General features: G+C 48.1%; 1 protein-coding gene across 1 annotated transcript in view; it reads left to right on the forward strand.

Moving 5' to 3' along the window:
• DNER (delta/notch like EGF repeat containing) overlaps positions 1-15,237 on the forward strand; it is a 464,487-nt gene that overhangs the window by 389,252 nt on the left and 59,998 nt on the right. Inside the window, 1 exon segment of the mRNA XM_075340935.1 lies at positions 9,561-9,683. Within this exon segment, the coding sequence (XP_075197050.1) occupies positions 9,561-9,683 (123 nt within the window).

The raw sequence follows: 15,237 nt of genomic DNA on the forward strand, positions 1-15,237 counted from the left end.
CTGTGAACTCCTCGGTGGGCGGAGCCAACCACCTGGCCCACCCCCTGGTGTGGACATCAGCCCCTGGAGGAAGGCAACAAGGATTTTAGGTTAGCCTAGGTGTACCTGCCGGGAATGTGGGGTGCATGTGATGTTGTGACCTGTGACCCCTGGCTTGCCCAGGGCGTCACATTCCCCCTTAGCAAAACGCAGACCGTCCTCGGGCTGCCCGTCTAACACCGGTTTTATTTTCCTTTTTGTTTTTCTGCAAAGATAAGAAAAATGTTAACATATATACAAGTAGAAAAACATCATCCCACATCGGGAGGTTCATTTCTTAAATGTTACGCTCTCTCCCACCCAAGTAACCTGGCCCTGATGCTGCCCCTAAAACCCAGGCAGCACCCCTTGACCCCAGTCCTGAACCAGTTACCCGAGCGGGATCTGTCCTTCCCCTCCAGAGGGTAGCCACCGGTTCCTGTGGTGGCTGGGCCCCAGCCTGCTCTGCTGTGGGCCCTCCCTCCAACCTGCCTCTCCGGAGGCGGTAAATGCGGAAACGGTAACGGTAACACAACTTATTTACAAGCCACTAGCGTCTGTGGTTGCCCTGCAAGTTCACGGGCTTGTCCATAGAAAGTTCTCTATGCAACTAAGGGGTCCCCACGGGGACAACAGTGCCGGCACTGGTAAAACTGCATGTTCAGCTCAGCTTCAGTACGGGTCTCAAAGGCAGTCTGTAGCTTCTCAAAGATGGTGGCTACAGAGAACCGGTCCCCCTCGGCCCAGGTCTCCACCTCCTGCTCATCCGCGACGGTTAACTGGCCCAGCACTACCGCTGCACGTTGCTTATCGGTCAGGGGGTACAGTTCTAGCAACGGGTTAAGCTTTTTCCGGAAGACCTGTAAAGCATCAGGTTTCCCGTCATACTGCGGTAGCCAGGTAGCTCCAGGCGCATAGGGCAAGGAGAACGGCATCACCTGAGCGAGCGCGAGGGCCGCGGCACCTCCCGCCAGCGCGGCGGGACCTGGGCAGGCCCATTCCCATCCACGGGTGCCACTGCGGCTGCGACCACTGCTCCTCCAGTGGCTCCGTCGGGCGCAGACATCTTGTTTCCGTCCCCCTTAGCCTCTTTCCGGCCCCTCCTCTATCGGGGCGGGGTTTTGGCCTTCGCGCCTCTACTACTCGAGAAGACGCTCGAGCGGGAACTTTTCGCGCCAAAGATGGCGACTTCCGAAATTTTCCTGCCGGATACCTCCGGCGGTCACAAGGCGCACCTCTACCCAACGGCAGAGCGGTAAGATCCTGTTCGTGACGCCAAGTTGTCGCGGGCGGAGGAGGGGATGCCACGCTCTCCCACTGCTCGGGTCCGGCTGCCACTGCGGCTGCTGCGGCCTGCTGCTGCTGCTCGGTGGCTCGAGCGATGGGCCGGATCCCGGGGACTCGAGCGGCGCTCCTCGCCCGTGAGTGAAAGGGGATTGGTTGTGGGGATAGTTTATTGTTCATGACGCCACCCACGGTTGTGGTGATTAAGTGGACACCACCGCTGCTCTGTCTGGGGAGCCTGGGAGTGATGGTATGGAGCAGCCAGTTGTTGATTTGCCCCTCCGTGGGTAGGGGGTTTGGTGGTCCCGGGGCCCAGTGATGGGGTTGGTATGGTGGACAGGCGGGTATGGGGCCTGTGGAGGTGCAGGGGCGCAGGGACAGCGCTGTGCCGCACGGCACGGAGGTACACACTCAGCCAGTAAACACGACACAGTTCTCGGTAAACAAACGGCTGGTTGGACGGGTCCCTCGGACGGTTACGGTGCTGCTGTTCCCTGCAGTTAGCGGTGACGGTCTCTTCCCTGCACCTATGTAAAGTCTTTTTGGTAGCGATGGGTTCCCACCGGTTACCCGCTCCCCGACCTGGACATGAGCCGGAGGAGCCCCTCTCTTGCCCGCAGGCGCTGGCCCTGGGAAACTGGTGCCTTGGCGGTGGCGGTGTCTCCCCTTAACGGTCGGACTGTTGCCTTCAATCGGGACTTGGTTGTTAGGAGACAGAGGTCCCCTTCACTGACGGATTTGGCAAATTATGGCGACTCCTAGCCTTGCCGGGATCCGAAAGGCCCCTGCCCTGGCGCTGACTGTTCTTCGTATACCGCTCCGGTACCGCCGGGTCACCACCCGTCTGCGGTCCTTCCGGCAACCTCCAAGCAGTCCCCCTGCAGACTATCACCGCCGTCTGCTGACCTTGCTGTCTCTCAGTCCGGGGCACACACCCGGACCAACTTCAGGCTTTCTTAACTGTTACTTTTCTGTCCTTCACTCCAACTCCTCTACCACTTCCTTCTCCTTCCTCCTCCCTAGCTTGACTGCCTGGTTTTCCCGCCTCCAGGGCTGTGAACTCCTCGGTGGGCGGAGCCAACCGCCTGGCCCACCCCCTGGTGTGGACATCAGCCCCTGGAGGAAGGCAACAAGGATTTTAGGTTAGCCTAGGTGTACCTGCCGGGAATGTGGGGTGCATGTGATGTTGTGACCTGTGACCCCTGGCTTGCCCAGGGCGTCACATAACCATTGTTTTAATTTTTAATTTTTATTTCATTAATCCCTAGTAAACATAAAACTAAGCAGCTTTCTAATGTATCTTATAACGGACACCTGCTTCTTTCTCCTCCTGGACTGATCATTCATTCTAAAAACTGTCAATTCATGGGTAAAATCTGTCTTCAGTGAATACAGACAGTTACATCTGATGTATGTAAAGCGCTGTGGAATTAATGGCACTATACATTGTGTCCATCCATATCCTGTCCACCGCCAGTAACATGAGAACGGCGGCAGATATAGGCATAGAAGTGGTGTCTAGGTATAGTAAAGTAGCCATGTGCTATGCAATGAAACCACCTATTGCGCCACCTGGTGGAAAACAACGGATTTAGCATTTTTATCTTGAAAACGGAACGAGAGAGAAAAAAAGTGAATTACAAAGTTGTAGGGCATCATCAATTCAATACAAATCGACACCTTGCATACAGAAATGCTAAATGCTATTATTAGAATGTGTAAAACTCAAAAGGCTGCGGACGTGAAGCGATACCTCATGGAGACCTTCCTACACGTCATTGGGTATGGTGGCTGCGTGGAGTGGCCTCCATGCTCACCTGACCCCATTGGATTTTTTTTTGTGAGGTCACATCAAACAGCAGGTGTATGCGACCCCTCCACCAACATTGCAGGACCTACGACGACGTATCACAGATGCTTGTGCAAACGTACCACCTACCATATTGCACAACGTGCAGCAAGATACAGTATGCTGTCCAGAGTCCAGATGTGCATTGCAGCTGACGGTGGCCACTTTGAGCATCAAACTTAAATGAGTGCCATATGCATGACCAGCATTCAATGTTTTTGGGGGGGGTCATGGGTTTCATATCATAGCATTTCTGTATGCAAGGTGTTTATTTGTATTGAATTGATGAAGCCCTACAATTTTTAAATTCCCCTTTTTTCCTCTATCTCGTTCCGTTTTCAAGATAAAAATGCTAACTCCGTTGTTTTCCACCAGGTGGCGCTATAGGTGGTTTCATTGTGTAGCGCATGGCTACTTTACTATACCTAGACACCACTTCTATGCCTATAGCTGCCGCCGTTCTCAAGTTAATGGCGGTGGACAGGATATGGGTGGGCACACTGTATGAGTGAATAAATATATTATTATTATTATTACATTACTGAGTTAGGAGATGCCGGAGATAATAATGTTCTATGGAAAACAGTAACTGACGTCTCAGGAGAACTTGCAGCGGAATGTCTGTGCCGGCCTCCGGCTCCTCCCTCCTGCATAGAATTATAAAATAACCAACTCTCATCTCCTATGTCAGTAATGGGAGAATATGTCTTCACTGTATACAAATATTATCCATGAATTGAGAGTTAAAGGGAACCTGTCAGGCGCAATAGGCACCCAGAACCACGAGCAGTTCTGGGTGCATATTAGTAATCCCTGCCTAACTAAACCAGTATATAGTAGCATAGATAAAGAGATCTATAGAAAAAGTATTGCTAAAGATCCATTATGATATACTAATGAGTGCAGGGACTAGTCGCAAGGGCATTAGTTCCCCAGACTAGTCTGCCCTTATAGCATGTTAGCACGCCCAAAGGGGCATGTTAACATGCTTTTCAATGCCCAGTGTCATCGGTGGTGCCGCGCATACCTGTGTCTGTTGTCATCACCTCAGACGCCAGGTGTAGGGTCAGTGTGCATGATCAGAAGTACCGGCACTTCCAGTCATGTGCACTAGACCTCTCTGAAGCTGTAACATGTACACCTGGCGTCATACTGCGCATGAAAAGAAGTGCCAGGATTTCTGATCATGCACACTGAGCCTAAATCCAGCATCTGAGGCGGTGGCAAGTGACACAGGTACACACATCACCGCCAATGACACTGGGCGGTAGGCATTGAATGGCATGTTAGCACGCCGATGTGGGTGCGCTAACATGCTAAGAGGGCGGACTAGTCGGAGGAAGGAACGCCCTTGCGACTAGTCCCTGCGCTCATTAGTATATCATAATGGATCTTTAGAAATACTTTTTATAAAGATGTCTTTATGTATTTTACTAGATGCAGGGACAGTTAGGCATGGATTAGCAATATACATCCAGACACCCAGAACTGCTTGTGGTTCTGGGTGCATACTGGACCTGACCGGTTCCCTTTAAAGATCAGTCCAGGAGGAGAAAGAAGCAGATTTGTGTGATAAGATATATTACAAAGTTGCTTATTTTCATGTGCACTATTGATTACTTAATTAGTTACAAATTTTCTAATTTTTTTTTCTTTTTACAGATGGTTTAATATATGATTCTATCTTAAACATTATATTGAAAAATGAGAGCCACTGTCATAAATCTTAATTTTAAGATGTACCGTAACTTAATAATAACGTGTCAGAACTAAGCACTGATTTATGAGGTGTAAATAGAATTTTTATGGCGCGAAAAAACCCCTCAGTCAACCCCCTTAAGATCCATTTTCATAATCTTTTTCGTATCTTTCTAAATACAAATACTTCCTTACCTATCTAAAAACCATACATTTATCATTTATAATCCTCAGTGGCACTTGCTGGTGTTGGAAAATCATAGACTGATGTCAAAATTGTACAATTATATCCTTGTTGTGTCTTCTTTTTCTTTTTCTCTTCACTTTTTATCAAACAGTTCAATGATGAATTTCAAACATTAAATGAAAGAAAAAATAATATAAAGGTCATAGGAAAATGAAAGAATTTTTTTTGCAAATGAACCAAATTAAGAACATAAGGTGAAAAGATGACTGGATAATGGTGATGGGAGCAGGGCAAATCTTCTAATCATACGATGATAGGTGTGTAGAGTTACCCAGCATGGTGATGATTAATCCCCAGTAGTGAATGGCTCTGTCAAACCAATGTAAAACAGTGTAACATCAATCTGATTAAGTCAATGTGATGTTCAACTTGTAAAAGGTCAGGTTCCTAATTACTGCAACAATGGCTCATCAGTCATCAGCCATTCAGATAATGGTGAGAAGAATGATAGGAGTGTGTGTGTGTGTGTGTGTGTGTGTGCAAGTGCCTAGTAGGCTATAGATCAAAGTGATAGGGAATGATTACAGCCGCGCTGTGAAGTGAGCGGTGACCACTACAATTACCTGCACCGCCCTGATGACTGGAGATAAGCAGCTGCAGGGTTAATAATACTTCATTTTCTCCCTGTAGCCCACACTTCAGTAATTTGGTTTCTGAGGATTTGAATGCTATTTACCTGCAGATTAAACCTATATGTAAATGAAAATAGCATTTCTGGATGTGACAGGTTCTGTTTAAAGAATTATGGATGACTTATACGCTGGCTGTCAAGCGCTGTCCGGATCCGCACACATGGATTACTACTGTGATGTCAGACTCTGTTCTAATTGCAGAGTTCGGCAGGCAACCTGGTCTCTCAAAAGTGTTCAGCTCTACTAAACATCCGCTGAGTTTTTACACTGCTTCCAACCATGCAGGAGTTAATCCTATTTGGAGCGGTGTGCAACTCTTCTGAGAGCCAGGTTGCTGATTACCTTCCACAGCTGGTGTCTTCCTATTTAAGGCTGGGGTGTGTAGTAGTAGACCTCCCAAGATAGCATCATCGATCCCGGTCTTGGTGGTTGTCAGTTCATGGTGAACAACGGTTGCTTTGTTGCATGGTGTGAATGTTCCCCTGTTGTGAGTTTTTCCCTACCCTTTTCTTTATTCCCCTAGTACACATATTGTCTCGCTTTTGTGTGTGATTGCAGTTTATATGAGGTTTAGTTCTCTTGTGTCCGTGTCTTTTCTGTGGGGTTTTGTTACTGGGTTTCTGGCCCACTCCCAGCGTTGGGGGTAGTAAGATCGGGGCTCGGACAGGAGACAGGGCCAGGTCGGGGACCCAGGCCTCCCTACCTTTAATGCTACACCCGGGATAAGGGTGAGCATAGGGGCCCCAGTCTTAAGCCCACTTTACACGTTGCAATTAGTTGTACAATCGCATTTGCGATGTGACACGCCCAGGTTGCATACGGGATCTATGAGATTTCACGTTGGTCGTTCATTTGCTGTCACACGAGCGTTAGTAGTCTATGTTAAATTGATCAATGTTATGTGCGATCCTTTAGATCATGTGTTCTGTGACGTATGCATTGGGCACCTTTTTTTTTTTTTTATTTATTGACTTGACAAGCGTGTGTAATGTGTAGGGATGCGTTTTTACTATGTCATCTGCCATTCAGCTCTGCTACATGGCCGCTAACAGCAGACACAGACAGCCATGTAGCAGAGCTGAATGGCAGATGACAGCAGACACAGACAGAGCCGCACTGTCAGAATGAACTCGGGTGAACTTCACCCGACTTCATGGTCATGCTGCGGCTCTGTCTGTGTCGCGCCCTGATTAGCGGTCACCAGTGAAGACTCACCGGTGACCGCTAATCTCCTGAGTAACTGAAGTTAGCAGCCCTCTCTCATACTCACCAATCCCCGATCCCCGGCGCTGCACGGCTTTCTCACTGCTCCGGCGGCTTTTACTGTTTTGAAAAAGCCGGCCGCCCATTAAACAATTTCGTATTCCCTGCTTTCCCCGCCCACCAGCGCCTATGATTGGTTACAGTGAGACACGCCCCCACTCTGAGTGACAGGTGTCACACTGCACCCAATCACAGCAGCCGGTGGGCGTGTCTATACTGTGTAGTGAAATAAATAATTAAATAATTAAAAAAAACGGCGTGCGGTTCCCCCCATTTTTAAAACCAGCCAGATAAAGCCATACGGCTGAAGGCTGGTATTCTCAGGATGGGGAGCTCCACGTTATGGGGAGCCCCCCACCCTAACAATATCAGCCAACAGCCGCCCAGAATTGCCGCATACATTAGATGCGACAGTTCTGGGACTGTACCCGGCTCTTCCCGATTTGCCCTGGTGCGTTGGCAAATCGGGGTAATAAGGAGTTATTGGCAGCCCATAGCTGCCAATAAGTCCTACATTAATCATGTCAGGCGTCTATGAGACACCCTCCATGATTAATCTGTAAGTTACAGTAAATAAACACACACACCAGAAAAAATCCTTTATTAGAAATAAAAACACACACATATACCCTGGTTCACCACTTTAATCAGCCCCAAAAAGCCCTCCTTGTCCGGCGTAATCCAGGATGATCCAGCGTCGTTTCCACCGCAGCTGCATGGAGATGACCGGAGCCGCAGCACACACAGCCGCTCCGGTCACCTCCACACAGCAAATGCAGACAGCCGCGCGATCAGCTGCTGTCACTGAGGTTACCCGCGGCCACCGGTGGATGCAGCGGTGGCCGCGGGTAACCTCAGTGACAGCAGCTGATCGCGCGGCTGTCTTCATTTGCTGTGTGGAGGTGACCGGAGCGGCTGTGTGTGCTGCGGCTCCGGTCACCTCCATGCAGCTGCGGTGGAAGCGACGCTGGATCATCCTGGATTACGCCGGACAAGGAGGGCTTTTTGGGGCTGATTAAAGTGGTGAACCAGGGTATATGTGTGTGTTTTTATTTCTAATAAAGGATTTTTTCTGGTGTGTGTTTATTTACTGTAACTTACAGATTAATCATGGAGGGTGTCTCATAGACGCCTGACATGATTAATCTAGGACTTATTGGCAGCTATGGGCTGCCAATAACTCCTTATTACCCCGATTTGCCAACGCACCAGGGCAAATCGGGAAGAGCCGGGTACAGTCCCAGAACTGTCGCATATAATGTATGCGGCAATTCTGGGCGGCTGTTGGCTGATATTGTTAGGGTGGGGGGCTCCCCATAACGTGGAGCTCCCCATCCTGAGAATACCAGCCTTCAGCCGTATGGCTTTATCTGGCTGGTTTTAAAAATGGGGGGAACCGCACGCCGTTTTTTTAAATTATTTAATTATTTATTTCACTACACAGTATAGACACGCCCACCGGCTGCTGTGATTGGGTGCAGTGTGACACCTGTCACTCAGCGTGGGGGCGTGTCTCACTGTAACCAATCATAGGCGCTGGTGGGCGGGGAAAGCAGGGAATACGAAATTGTTTAATGGGCGGCCGGCTTTTTCAAAACAGTAAAAGCCGCCGGAGCAGTGTGAATGCCGTGCAGCGCCGGGGATCGGGGATTGGTGAGTATATGAGAGAGGGGGATAGACTGACATGGACAGAGAGTGAGGGACAGAGATAGTGACGGACTGACAGAGATTAGTGCATGACAGACATTGTGAGGCGCTTCAGAACGCAGCTTTTCAGCTGCGCTCTGAAGCAGACCTTTTTTAAGCTGCGGTGCAGAGCGCACACCTGCGCACATAGCATCAGACAACAAAATCGTATGAGGGATGTCACACGTTACAATTGACTAGGTTCGTGCAACAAAACGCTCAATTCTAGAGAATGATACGATGTGTTTGCGATCAACGGTTTTGCGTTCAATCCTGATCGCATGTAGCTGTCACACGCAGATACCTCACAAACGATGCCGGATGTGCGTCACTTACAACTTGACCCCAACGACGGATTGTGAGATATATTGAAGCGTGTGTAGCGGGCTTTAGGGCCAACTTAGGAACCTCTGGTCTGTCAGTACCACTCCATGACACTGGATGCCTCCAATAGGTGGCACTAGAGAGTCAACTTCCTTCTTTACCAGCCTCTTAATGCTCCATTTTGGCATAGTTGAGAGAAACTGGTATGAAAATGTAGAAATTTGCAAAATTTTAGCTAACTCTGAGTTGCATCAAAATTTTACGACTTTTCAAAGTAATTTACACCACAATTTTGTTGAAATTGTTTTGCTGAGTCAGGTGCTTATTCTTAGAGGCTCCAAGCTAAGGTTCACGTTGTAGGGTACCTCTCTTTGAAGAGCACAATAAAGAAGCTAAAAGGCTTGAAGATGGTGAGTGGATTTCACCTATGACTAAATGTAGATTTGACTTCACTGATGGCCTTTGTATGGGATGTGAAATACATTTATGCTTTGGATTGTATTCTTTGTTGTAACGCTGGACTGTTTGCCTGACTTCTTACCTGGTTTTGTCATTGCAGGCTACCATGGATTGTATTGTGAGGTGGAATACAACGAGTGTCTGTCAGCCCCATGTCAGAACGGAGCATCTTGTAAAGATCTGGTGAACGACTATCAGTGCATGTGTCCATCAGAATATGAAGGTAGAGTATGTGATCACTGCCAAGGAATTTTAACTTTCATTTTGATAGAATTACAGATTTTTGCATTGATTTTTCTGGCTAACAATATAATTTTTTATTGTACATCATGATAACAGGTTAGAATGATCTTATATATGACAGTTATAATACAGGCAAAAAACCACCACCTCTTCACTATGTTAGCTAATTATGTGGTTTACTTTTTCTTTATGGGTGCCACTTACCATAACAGTACAATCTTATATTTGTTGATTGTAAGGCAGTTACAATTTTGCTAACTTTTTTGTTGTCCTGGACTTTTACATTGAGGGCCTATCTTTGGGATTGGTCCTCAGTATCTGGTTGGTGTGGGTACAACACCCGGCACCTCCACTGATCAGCTGTTCCCGGAGCCAGAAATGCTCAGACTTTAAGTGGAATAGCTCTGTCAACTGTATAGGGGCTATGGCCGGGTTCTGCACATCCGCCTCCTATATGAATCAATATGGGGTGGATGTGCAGTACCCGGTCGCGCCTCTATACAGCTGACGAAGTTGTGCAGCTCTGCAACTGAGCACTGATTGCTGCTGCTAGCACTGGAAACAGCTGATCAGTGGAGGGTGGCAGGTGTCGTACATCTACCGATCAGATATGCAATCAATGTAAAAGTATAAATAAACTGGAAGACAAAAAAGTGCAAATATGGTCTTATCCGAGGGGTGTTATGGAAGAACAACAATGAGGGTCCTCACCTTGAGGGGTTGTGATAGTTGCAACCCTTAGGGGTACTTTGCACACTACGACATCGCAGGTGCGATGTCGGTGGGGTCAAATTGAAAGTGACGCACATCCGGCATCACAGGCGACATCGTAGTGTGTAAAGGCTAGATGATACGATTAACGAGCGCAAAAGCGTCGTAATCATATCATCGGTGCAGCGTCGGCGTAATCCATAATTACGCTGACGCGACGGTCCGATGTTGTTCCTCGCGCCTGCGGCAGCACACATCGCTGTGTGTGAAGTCGCAGGAGCGAGGAACATCTCCTACCGGCGTCACCGCGGCTTCCGTAGGATATGCGGAAGGAAGGAGGTGGGCGGGATGTTTACATCCCGCTCATCTCCGCCCCTCTGCTCCTACTGGCCGCCTGCTGTGTGACATCGCAGTGACGCCGCACGACCCGCCCCCTTAATAAGGAGGCGGGTTGCCGGCCACAGCGACGTCGCAGGGCGGGTGAGTCTAAGTGAAGCTGCCGTAGCGGTAATGTTCGCTAGGGCAGCTATCACAAGGATATCGCAGCTGCGACGGGGGTGGGGACTATCGCGCTCAGCATCGCAGCATCAGCTTGCGATGTCGCAGCGTGCAAAGTACCCCTTAGACGCACATGTCAAACCAGTTGCTGCAGCCCCATGTGAAGCCAGATAAATCGTATAAGAAGGGGTCAAATGCCACGCTGCAGAAGTAAGGAACAATCCAGAGGATTCTTTTCAGTGACTTTATTTCTACGTGTTTCGTAGAATCTATCTCCTTCTTCAGGAAAAAAAACACATCTATGATGTTATGTGACTTTTTCCTGAAGAGAAGGATTTCTTTGAAATGCGTAGGAATAAAGTCACTGAAAAGAATCCTCTGAATTACTCCTTACTTCGGCAGCACAGCTGTCACGGGTGATAGACAGTCATGTGGTTTCTTGCAGTAGAAGATCAGAGTATTTGGCTACCCAAAATGCTCCCTGACTTTCGGTTGTTCCTGCTGTTAGTAATCATTGTACCAGGTAGCTTTCCTGCTGGATTTTCATCTGTTCCCTTTTAGGATCCAGGGGAGCTAAACTTCTGTCCAGCTGCTGATTATCAGTATTCCCCTTGTACATAAATACTCCCATATTCCCTGACTTGTGCTGGTGATATTTTCAGTTCATTCTAGCTCTGGTTGCAAGTAGGTGGCTTGCTCTCATCTGTAGTATCGTTGCTGAACTTCTGCCTTAGTCATCTGTAGATAAGTAGTTCATGCATTTTCCCCCATGTGTCCCCCTTGTGTCTTCCTTTAGCGTTCAGTGGGATTGACAAAGAGCTGATCCCACCCGTTCCCTATTTAGGGTCCAGCATTAGCGATACCTAGGGTCAGATATCCGGCTCGGCACATAGGTGCGGAACCTATCTAGGGTGGTGAGGGACCCAAGGGACCAGCAGTAGGTTTGGTCAGGAGTCACAATCTCCCCCTTGCCTAGATGCAGTGGTCCCTGTTCCCTTACCTTTCGCCGCTCGCTTTGGTCTTCTCTGTTCTTAGCATGACAGCAGTATATGACCCCTTCCTAAGCGATTTATCAATGTAGAAGTCCAAGACAACTGCTTTAAAAAACCAAGTTGCAGTCTTTATTGGTTTGTGTGCAGTATGTTCCTCCACCTTACACTCGTAGCCATATTATCTGTTGTGAGACAAGGCCTGGGTTCTGTAACAGTATGACTATATTCTATCACTTTAAATTTAGTTTTTGTTGAAAAATAAGTGGGTCACCAAAGGTAACGGGCGAGAGATTTCCTAATGTATATACAGTACAGAGTAATTAGATTGTCTTAATTTTGATGGAAATGTCACCAGGGTACGTAGAATTTTTAAAAGTCATTTGTGCATTTGCAGCTTAATTGGATGGAAGGCAGCCACATCCATGAGGGAAGGCAGGAATGTAAGGAATCTGTCTAGTAGAGGACAACTGAACATATTCATGTGGAATAGACGCTCGCTGCCTGCTCTGTGGATCTTGGCTCTGGCTGAATTTTCCTATTGGAGAGTCACACTCGTGTCAGTGATGGTTGTCCTCATAGATTTGGCGTTTTATTAATGAACCCAAAGCACCATTCGGGTAAGCCACAAGCTAGCTTTTAGAAAACAGTCACAATATTTTTTTTGTAAATAGTTGTAACGGTTTAAAGGGAACCCTCTAATCATTGCAACTATTAAGTAAAAGAATATTGTGACTGTCATCTACAAAATAGCTATATCCAGCATATATAGGGTTAATATAGAATCATGGCTACAGGGAGAAAAATTTTATTTTCCTGTAGCCCCTCTTTCAGTCATCAGGGCACTGCAGGGGGCTATAACAGTCACCGCTCTCTACAAGTGAGTGCCCAATGATCAGTTCCCCTACACCTCAACTGACAGCCAGCTCTACACGCACATTATGCACCCACATGCTGCAGTCAGTTGAGGCAGGGGTGTCATATCATTGGTGCAACCTGTGCAGAAGTAAGGGGGCCAATTTCCACTTGTAAAACAGGTGGTGTTGTTTATTATGATGCCCATATATCGTTCTTACGCCGGGACCTTTTTATGTCTGTGTCTACCAGTGAGTCGAGGTGCAGGGGGGAAATATACAGGGCACTCCCTGTATATGTACCGCCCCCGTGTCAGCGGCCAAACCGCTCGAATCTGAATCCGTGGTGGCTCGAGGGGCCTCCGGACCCGGGAAGGTGTCGCACGGACACTCGAATTTAAAAGGGCTGTTGGGTTCGCCCGGTGGCGGTGGTATGGCAGCAAGGTGTCTAACCCCTCCGTGGTAGGGGGTTTTTGCCCCGGGAGCCCAGTGATGGTAGTGAAGGGGTGCCGTGGGGAAGGACAGGGTTTTCTGCGTACTCACTCAGTCCAAGAATACTGACACCGACAACTTGTAAACCAGAATTCTGAGCACCGCTGCAGCAGGGAGGGAGCACGCGTGGATCCGTGCCCCTTGGTGTTGCTTGTTAGCCTGTGACCTTTTCCGTAGCACTTTCTTCACTATTTGGACCCTGTAGTGTGGAACTAGTCGGGTCCCGCTCACCCATATGGCTAACGGAGTGAGCCTGCTCTCAGGGTTCACGCTTGGGATTTTCTGAACTAGATACTGGGAAGGTCCTATCCCATCGTTGCACTAGTACCCCGATTTTGGAGCGGGTGGAGGATGAATCTTGAAGACTCCACTCTTGTCGGGAAAATTACCGGGCTGCGGGAAGCTGCTTCACAGCCTAGGCTGAGCGCTGTCACGTGCCCTGGCCCCTGCCCGGAGATGGCTCAAGGTCACCGGCTGCCCTCCTTGGCAGATCGGTGCCCCTTGACACAATCCCCTGCGACCGGGGTTCCAGCTCCTACCAGGTCCAGACCAACGTCTGCCACCTGGTATTCTACAAGGAGCCCAGCTCCTGACCTCCTCTCTCTACTCCCCTTCTCACACTTCTTCCTCCTTTAACACTTCTGACTCCCCCCTTACCAACCCCTCAAGTGGGTGGCCCTATTCCCTTCAGGCCCCCCAATGGCGTGTCTGGTGGGTGTGGTGAAAGTGTTCCTATGGTTTTGACTGGCTCTGCTCTTAGTAATACCGAAGGACAGGGACCCATAACCAAGGACTTGGATACTGTGCTGAAGGGCAGATTGCACAATACCCTGTGATGACCTGATAGGCCAGGGCGTCACATATAGCAAGAGGGGACTCCTATAGCCCTCTGCACCGCTCTGATGACTTGAAGCGAGCGGCTGCAGGGAGAATAGAATTTTATTTTTTCCCTGCAGCTGCTCTTCTTTTAAACCAACCTAACATGTTTTAAATGCCATTTACCTGCATATTACCACTATATCTGCAGGTAGAAAATATATTTGTAGCTGACGGGTTCCTTTTAAGGGACAGTTCAAGCAAAATACAGGCGCTCGGTGCAACATGGTATGGCTAAACATTTAAGTGTAGCTTCCCACCTTCTTGATTCCCCGTCTCTGTCCCCCACCCCCTTCCTCTTTGACAACTTTGGCTAGAGGTATTAAAGGGTGGAGATAGATGAAAATAAGCAGGTGGGAAGGTGCACTTAGATGTTTGGCCACATGATGATGCACCGAGCGCCTGTACTTGGTTTGAACAGTCGTTCTGTGCTGACAGTCCATTTAATTCTAAGCCAACATATTTATTCTAAAGTTTCCTGAAATAAATTGTCTCTAAAATGACAAGTAACATATCATGCAATCTCCATAGAAAACATTGACTATGAAGTATGGCTCCTCCTGAAGAACTCAGTGACTTTAAATAGAGCACTAATAAGATACCAAGTGATTTTGTGAAATCCCTGAACTCATAGATTTGTCGAGGTGAACTGAAAACTATAAAACCTCAGCTTGCCAAGTCCCCAAGCACATAACATGTAAAATAAATCATCCAGCCATATATTTTCTGTTACATCCATCACTGCAGAACTCCAAATTACCTCCAGAAGTGACATTGCCAAAATGACTACTTGTTGGGATCTTCAAGAAATAAGTTTTCATAGACGAGCAGCTGCACACCAGCGTAAGATGTATGGCGGGCAAAGTGTCAGCTGGAGTCTTGGAGGTGCAGCACCACTGGTCTTTAGGCAGTAGAAATGAGCTCTCTGCAGTGACCAAGGTCATCTCAGTGTCTGGAAATATGATGAACAAATCTAGTTTTGATGGATTTCCAGGGAATGCGGCCGACTAGAATGTGTAGTGAATACTGTAAAATTTAGCGTAGTAGGGTTAATGGTATGGGGCTGTTTTTCAAAGTGAACCTGACAGCTAATACATGCTGCCCATTCTCCCGT

Source organism: Anomaloglossus baeobatrachus, chromosome 3 (assembly GCF_048569485.1).
Source record: "Anomaloglossus baeobatrachus isolate aAnoBae1 chromosome 3, aAnoBae1.hap1, whole genome shotgun sequence".
Classification (NCBI taxonomy): Eukaryota; Metazoa; Chordata; class Amphibia; order Anura; family Aromobatidae; genus Anomaloglossus; species Anomaloglossus baeobatrachus.